This window comes from Choristoneura fumiferana, chromosome 23 (assembly GCF_025370935.1).
Source record: "Choristoneura fumiferana chromosome 23, NRCan_CFum_1, whole genome shotgun sequence".
Taxonomy (NCBI): Eukaryota; Metazoa; Arthropoda; class Insecta; order Lepidoptera; family Tortricidae; genus Choristoneura; species Choristoneura fumiferana.
The window spans coordinates 11748080-11756050 of record NC_133494.1 but is presented as its reverse complement, the minus strand read 5'-3'; the positions used below and the strand labels follow the sequence as shown (position 1 = coordinate 11756050).

General features: G+C 37.5%; 1 protein-coding gene and 1 long non-coding RNA gene across 2 annotated transcripts in view; one reads left to right on the top strand and one right to left on the bottom strand.

Annotated features, from left to right (window-relative positions):
• The window catches only part of LOC141440911 (uncharacterized), a 91616-nt gene that overhangs the window by 5146 nt on the left and 78499 nt on the right, over nucleotides 1–7971 (top strand). The gene's annotated exons all lie outside the window — the stretch shown is intronic.
• LOC141441136 (polypeptide N-acetylgalactosaminyltransferase 5-like) overlaps nucleotides 7148–7971 on the bottom strand; it is a 26882-nt gene continuing 26058 nt past the window's right edge. The window contains exon 7 of the mRNA XM_074105822.1: nucleotides 7148–7283. Within this exon, the coding sequence (XP_073961923.1) occupies nucleotides 7148–7283 (136 nt within the window). The remainder of the gene's footprint in view (nucleotides 7284–7971) is intronic.

Sequence of the window (7971 nt, the reverse complement as noted above, 5' to 3'; positions counted from 1 at the left end):
GGGGCGGAAGAGTGGGCATACTCGATGCCGATTGGCTGAAGAGGCTGGGTGAAGATGAGGGCTGGACGCGCGTACGCTGCGGCCACCAGGGTTAGGAGTATTAGGCAGCGCATTTTGACCTGGAAATAGGGAAGAAGATTAATACATGTGCAATTATTTATGGTATTGGACATGTTGATGACAGTGTGTGTGTATCTAATCACAGTGTGTCGTTGTTGTGTCGTTTCGTGATGCATCAAAACAGTGGCAATATTTATGCAAAATAGGCGTGAATTTGACCATAAACACGCCTGATGGTAAGCAACGAAATGGAAAAATGATGGATTGTGCACGTTTTGCCAGTAAAGTGTTTTGAAAAACCTTAGACTTGTATGTGTCTAGAGTTTTAGAAATGCGAGTGAAATAACAATTGCAGTCTTCGAAGTTGTCGCTGGAAGATGAGTCTGAAAGGCTGTCTAAACTAATTTGTTTTCCCTTAAGGTGCTTTGCAGTTTGAAGCAAATATTAACTTGAAGACACTGCTTAGTTCAGTTTCTCTTTGCTTACAAAACCTAGCAACGTATCAACAGTGCATTACGTACGGATATATACTTAGCGGCACGAAATTTGGTCCACTCGACATACAAAAGTACCTATTACTGCATACAATACAATACAATACAAATATTCTTTATTGCACACCATAAAGCAGTAAAAATACATTAATGGGCCAGATTTTTTGCCGCTCAGTATATTTTAGCAGAAGTTGTGGTAACCTAGTGGTTTGACCTATGGCCTCTCAAGCAGAGGACTATGGGTTGGAGCCAGGATCCACGCAGGATTTTTCGAAATATGAGCAAAATTACATTTAAAATTCACCATTAGCTTTACAGTGGTTCCTTAATAGGAAAACATCGTGATTAAACCTGTACACACCTGCAAATAATTCAATGGTGTGTCTGAAATAACCAATCTGCACTGGGCTCGCAGTTGGTGCTCACTGCACGAATGAAGTACAGCTCAAGCAGAGTCTATGCCCAGCACCATATAACCCAACAGCATTTAGGGCAGCAGCTTATAATAATGTATACCGAGATGATGAGATAAAATATTAAATTAAAAATCTAATTACTTTGAAAGCCTTGACGAGTTTCAGATACATAGTTCAAACACGAAATTACTAGCAAACGTAAAATAAATTACACTATTAAGGTTTTTCGTAAGAAGATAGTTCACGCAAAAATTTAGACGTCAACACGGTCTCCGTATCTTGACCTCAGTTAAAATTAACCTTTTTTAATAACAGCCCTTTCTAACTTCATTAGCATAAGCTAAAAATAGTAAATTCTTTCGAAGCTTAATTAATTCAGTAATGAGTTTGAGCCCGATTCTGTGGCGCCAGACAACTCATACAAGACTAAGTGTCGAGTACGAGATATTGAGATACAATGTAAGCAGAATATAAAAGCACCCGAATTTGACCTTTTAGCAAATCAATGGACCGAAATTTGTCGCACATGTCGGCAGGTCACTGAGACTATCGATGAAATGGAGGGTTCTATTCCATTACCTATATTATTAATTTTAGTTTGTCTATTTTTTTTAGTTTGTCTATTGTTTTTAATTTTCCTTTATTTTTGTACAATAAAGGGTTTACGTAGATAAAATTACGTGTACGTGTTGTCGGTCTGTCTAAGGCTGGACTCGAACACGCACCTACTGAATGCTATTTTTAATTTTGTCTTACATATATTAGTTAAACTGAATTGATTCGTGGCTGTACAGTCAACTTTAGAAATATGCACTTCTCGAACCCTTTAAAATATATTCCACAGACTCTTATTCCGATGTAATAAGGCCGTGGTAACATATTTGGAGTGGTTCGAATAGACGCATGTTTTTACACTTGACTGTACCAATGTAATCGCTTTGACATTATATTTTACGTTTACGTATTAAGCTATGTAATTTCGTTCTTTTCATTTCTTCACATGACATTTTGCAGAGGTCTTCTTTACCTATACAATCGACAATGAAGACCAAGGGTAATTTTTGCGAATTTGCATGGAAATGCAGTTGAATTTCGGAATTGAATTTAACTGACAAATCTAGTTCACGCGTGCGAAGCTACAGGTAGTAAAATGCTAATTCACAAACACTATCGCCCTTTATAAAACGCGAATAACCATTTCCACAATTGAAATAAGACACAAGAGCAAACAGAATGCCAACACACAAAGAAACACTGTCAGACAAGCGAACATCAATCACGAGCTCTAATTTCAAATCAATTCAAAACGGTTCGTTCACACTTACGTTCCGAAAACAAAAGTCACGGTCACAACACGAGTCTTACTGACTGCGCCCGCGCAGCGCAGCTATGTTATATAGCCTTAAGGTGGCTAACCTTCTGAGATTCTTCCGGGACCACTCATACCTACTGGGAATTTCACAAATCAGCTCATCGCAGATTTTTTTTTATAACAAAATAATTACTTTAATTGCTAATGCGTAATGATGTGGCGTGCGTTGAAATTTCAAAACTTCTCATAATTATAAGTGCGAAATTGTATGCCTTTTGCGTTGATTAAATTTGGATGTCACTTGATATGTAGTAGCTAGATAACTTTTGGGTAGGTAAGTCTGGAAAATAAACAAAATTTTTGTAATTTATTAGTGTTAGGTATTTGACAATTATAACTATAACTAACAGTAAATACTTGACAGAAAGTTTTGTTTTTTAAGTAAGGTTAGTTAGTTCAATTTTAAGTAATAAATTAATATATCGCCATTAAGACGATATCGAGAATAAAGTGTCGCACCACATCATTTACATTATTTAGGGCTGTTTCAGCATTCATTGACTAGTGTTAACTGACGGTTACGTGTGATGCCGTCTCTATTTGTTTTGTTCGAATAGACGGAGGCGGCATCACATTTAACCGTCAGTTAACACTAATCAATGGATGGTGAAACAGCCCCTTAGTTTACATTTATAGCAGCCATGGCACTGCCCGTCGCGCTGACGGATGTTACATCTTTTCTCGATTTACTATCATTTGGTGCAAATGGAACATGGACAACTCGAAATTATACGTTAAAGCACAAAAATGACAATTTTAAATACATTAAGATTGGTTTTTTTGAATCTTTCTGTATTTTTTATTTCAATTCCAAATTTTTACTTTTACGGTCATCCCGTAAAACCTAAATTGAAAATACAAACTGAAATATACGGAATACCGAGGACCTGGGTTCGATTCCCAGTGATGGTCTTATTTTTCTGGTTTTTCTGGGCATCTATATTTCAGTTTGTATTTTCAATTGAAAATACATCAACAAGGAAAATTGTCCATCCTGCATATCGTCGAAAATGGAATCTTGTCCCGTTGGAAATTGTCAAATTTGAAGTATGCCGAAAAAATAACGACCACGTCTTGTATTTACGTACACTCAGAAATTTGACGAATTGTAAATATTTTCCAAGCGTAATCAATTGTTTTGGGTACATACTTATTAAGTTATGACTTGATTTAGACAACATTAACTTTTTGCTTGTTTTATTTTGCTCTTAATTTATAATGGACAATATTATCTAAAACTAAAACTTGGTTGTAAATATTTTTCAGCATAATCACATTTAGACAAAATTCACTCTGGATGGTATTCATTTTGGTCCAAATTCAAAATGGTCAATTCAAGTGGTCGATTTTCCATTTGCACTGAATGGCAGTAAAACCTTTTCTCCAACGCTAACTTTAAATAAATGTAAAACTCTGTGCTGAAACTGCTGAAGACTCGCATAGTACTTATATAAGGATAAATGCAACACCAGTATCTCCGGAAGAGCTGAACCACCTGCCCACTACTGACGCGCGAAGGTTCTCCCTCACAGAAGACGATATACCCGCAGGTGAGTGCTTTCGGCAGTAAAATGTTATATTTTTTTAAGACGCAATATTTTGCTTCCAACTCGTCTCTGTATTACTCCTGCTTTCCTGTCGTCGCTTTTTCGCTTTTCGATACTAGATTTCCAGTGGACGGTTCCACTTTTCCTTTTCGCACATTTTTAGTTAAGTACAAAAATCTTCAGATCTGCAACCGCATCCAAGGATGTGAGATGTGAGGCTAAAAAATCGGCATCCCTGTTTACAATCCTCTGTTTAATCCTCGGGATAACTTAAGGTTGTTTCATTAACCCCGCTTAAGCTCTGAGTTAGGTTTGCTTAAGCTTAGTTGAACCCGAGCATAATTGAAATTAATAATCAAATAAGAGCAAATTGTGCTACGCTTAGAAATATTTTTTCTCAAAAATGTCCGTAAAAGTCTACATTATTTCTTAATATCAGAAGGCTAAAGAAAGAAGAAGAGGAAGAAGGGGGTTTATGGTCAGCGAGAAATTAAAAAGTTAAAAAGATCGCAGGCACGCTAGCTGTACAATATTTTTTATTATTGTTGAGTCTCAAACTTTTTAAAAAGTGAAAACAGCCATGGAAAAATGTTGGTTGATACAGTCAACTCAAATGGCTGCTATCAGTTATTTGTTGGAACTCCAGACTTTTTTTATTGGATCTGAAACAGCTTGTGGTGTTTTCGGTGGAAAAATACACCTGCGGTTTTTTAATGAAAAAAAAGGCGTGAAAGCATGAAAAATTTTATTGGAATAAAATTAAATGTCATAATATATTTTGTTAAGAAAAGGTTTGAATTCAGTTCAGGGTTCAGGTTCTAATTTAGTTTTTTTCCTTCACCATTTTTGAGAAAAGCTTTATATTAGTCTCGGCTGGAATAGCAATTACTGCTCGCAAACTCATCTGTTTAATTCTCATACTCAGCCAACAATTTCCTACTTCCAGGCCACGACAATAATCTACTATAACACGTTTTTTAATACTTATAAAATAAAACCGCCTTTAAGTAATTGCTTATGCATTAACTAACGTGAAACCTTGTATTAAGTACAATCACCCTAATTAACCCTTACTAATATTATAAACGCAAGAGTAAAGTCTGTGTTGTCCCTTTTTCTGTCTGTTATCTCTTCACGCTTAAATCGCTGAACCGTTTTAGACGTGATATGGAAGTAGTGTAAGACTCTGGGCAGGACATCGAAAGAAAGAAAGAAAGAAAGAATAAATGTATTTGCCAAACTTCGGCACAGCAAAAAAAATACAATTAAAAATAAGACAACCTTACATACGTACCTACTAAATAAAAAGAAAGAAAAGAAACATTGTGCCGAAAGAAGCAAAAAGGGCCATACTCAGCGTGTTGCCACGGCAAGCCGCAGCGCTTGTTTTCAGTATGACCCTATTGGATAGTTTTTATGCCGGAAAATGGCATAGTTCCCGCGGAATGGCGATAAATTCTTGGCAAAGGAAGTCACGGGCAACAGCTATGATTATAAATGCGAAAGTAACTCTGTCTGTTACGTCTTTACACTTAAGCAGCTGAACCGATTTCCTCAGGATGTATTCTTTTTCTGTAAAAACGCGCTAGTACCATCAGGTGACCCGCCTGCTCGTTTGCCAGCTGTTCGATAAAAAAAGTAGCTTTAGTAGGTTTGAACCCACGATCCTCTGCTCGAGAGGTTATTGGTCAAAATAGGCTTCATGTTACTCAACCAGAAGTCCTAAGTATTGTCGTTAGTTCAGCATCCAATATTTTTCTCAGTCGTTTACATTATTTTGCTTTGCCCCAGGATCTTTTAATATAACCATCTTAATGCTATTTTAAGATTGAGGAAGTCGAAGGAGCTATTTGCTTTAATATTTTATTTTTACTCTCTGAGTAGAATCGCAGAAACTTTATGCGGTACCTTTAAGATATGTCGGAACAACGAACAAGCCGACCGTCGAGCGTGCTATTTAAAATTTTTAGGGTTCCTTAAGTCCATATGGCTACACAGTTTAGGGCTCATCTGTCACATATTTGAACCCTAATAAGAAGACACTTGAAATTCTTACCTGTATCTGCAGTACCGTTGCAATAACAAGCGATTAAATAAATTTAAAAATAAAGGTGGAATTCCATCCCACTAATATTATAAATGCGAAGGTTTGTTTGTCTGTTTGCTTATTACTACATCACGTCTAAACCGCAGTACCGATTTACCCATAACAATTGCTGGTACAATTTGCTTGTAGCATCACCCACGTAAATGATTTTTTCCGAATTGAATACGCTTTATTTAATTAATTTCATCAACTACGTAATTAACATTGACGCCTCGTTATTCGAGAAACTTACTGTGCCCTTTTCAATTGAATTAAACGATCACCTGTCGCCTTCACTAATTTCTATACATCGATTATATATCGGAAGCCAATTATACCTTTGCAGCCAGCGATTAATCTCGAGAATTAGGTCACACTAGATTGCCTCGCTTTGTTGATGGCCATTGTCATTTCCGTGGATAGAACTAGGTGTGTCCTATAACTCCCTTGTGCACTAGGCCAATATGTAATAGTCTAGAATTATGTTACGGAAGCGGGAGTGACGTGGCTTACTCACAGAACTATTATAATACCGCTAATCATTATACGAGGGGTAGGTTAGGTATCACAAGTGCGTTGCCGGTCCTTTGAGAGATTTAGGCTTGTTTTTTAAAGATCCCGAAGTAAGTCCTAAGAAGTTGGTTCCACAGTTTAGTGGAGCTTAATAAAAACTTCCGCTTAAAACGGACACTGCTAAATTGCCATCCACCAAGATGGTGAGGATGAAATGATTTACGGCTGCGCGAACCATATGCAACAATTCCAACAGTTCATCTGAGCACTCTACAAAATGCAGAGAGATGCTACGTCCCTCCGCAAAGCTACCCAGAGCCGTATCGAGCCGGTAAGAGAGTGCCTAGTTGTCGACAAATCTAGCTGTACGATGGATGCGGAAGAAACTGATACCGGGGTGCTCCAGCCCAGAGAAGGGAGCACTACTCCATAAGCGGCTTAACCTGTGCTTTAAAAACCTGCAGGCCACAGGCAAAAAAATACAATTAGGTATTAAACTAAACTTAGGGATTTTTCAATGTACCTAGTCTTCGTCGTCGTCGCTAACCTAAAACGACGAAACACCACACCTCAGGCCAGAAGTCGGAGCGCAGGAACATTTGCTGGGACTTGACAGGCATTTGGAGTCTAAATGAGCTGAAATTGCTAGTCCTATGAGACTAGAGTAACAGTCCCCGTGCCGCCTCGTGGACGTGCTCGAAGACCTTCTCCGTCGTCGTCTTCTTGTCCAACTGGCTGAATGATAAGAACTTGTACTGATGATTGACTCTGACAAAATCGAAGTCTAACCGAAACCTGTGAAATAAAACGTCTGTTATCACTGAGAACATACCCAGCCAATTTCTCTAAAACGAATTAAATTTGATCCGTTTTATTTTTACATTAAGTCTTTTACTGAACGTAATCGATGGAGATGTCTGCAGAATTAAATTGCGAATAATCCAGTATCTTTTTACGGAAGCAATAAAGGGTCCCTTTAGAGCCTGTAATCTAATTTTTATTTCGACAAAAATACTCTGTTTTACTTTTGAATTATAGCTTCATCTATTTCCTTCAATTCGTTCTTTTTTAACCGACTTCAAAAAGGAGGAGGTTATCAATTCGGTTATTTTTTTAAGGTTCCTTTTTTTATTCGACTGGATGGAAAACCAGCAAGTGGGTCTCCTGATGGTAAGAGATCACCACCGCCCATAAACATCTGCAGCACCAGGGGTATTGCAGATGCGTTGCCAATCTAGAGGACTAAGATGGGTGACAAACGAATCCCTTCTATTAAGCATCCGCTGTCTGTATGTTTGTCACAGGGCTCTATCGCAAAGAACGTAATAGATAGGAAGCTGAAATATACACACGTTATGTGTATATCTTTCCCAAAAAAAATAAGGCGGGAGCCCACCCCGTACGTAGTACCAAAATAAAACAAATTGCGTAAAGTTTATATTTAAAAACATTTTAAATAGAAAATTTGTCTTTCTGTCTGTCC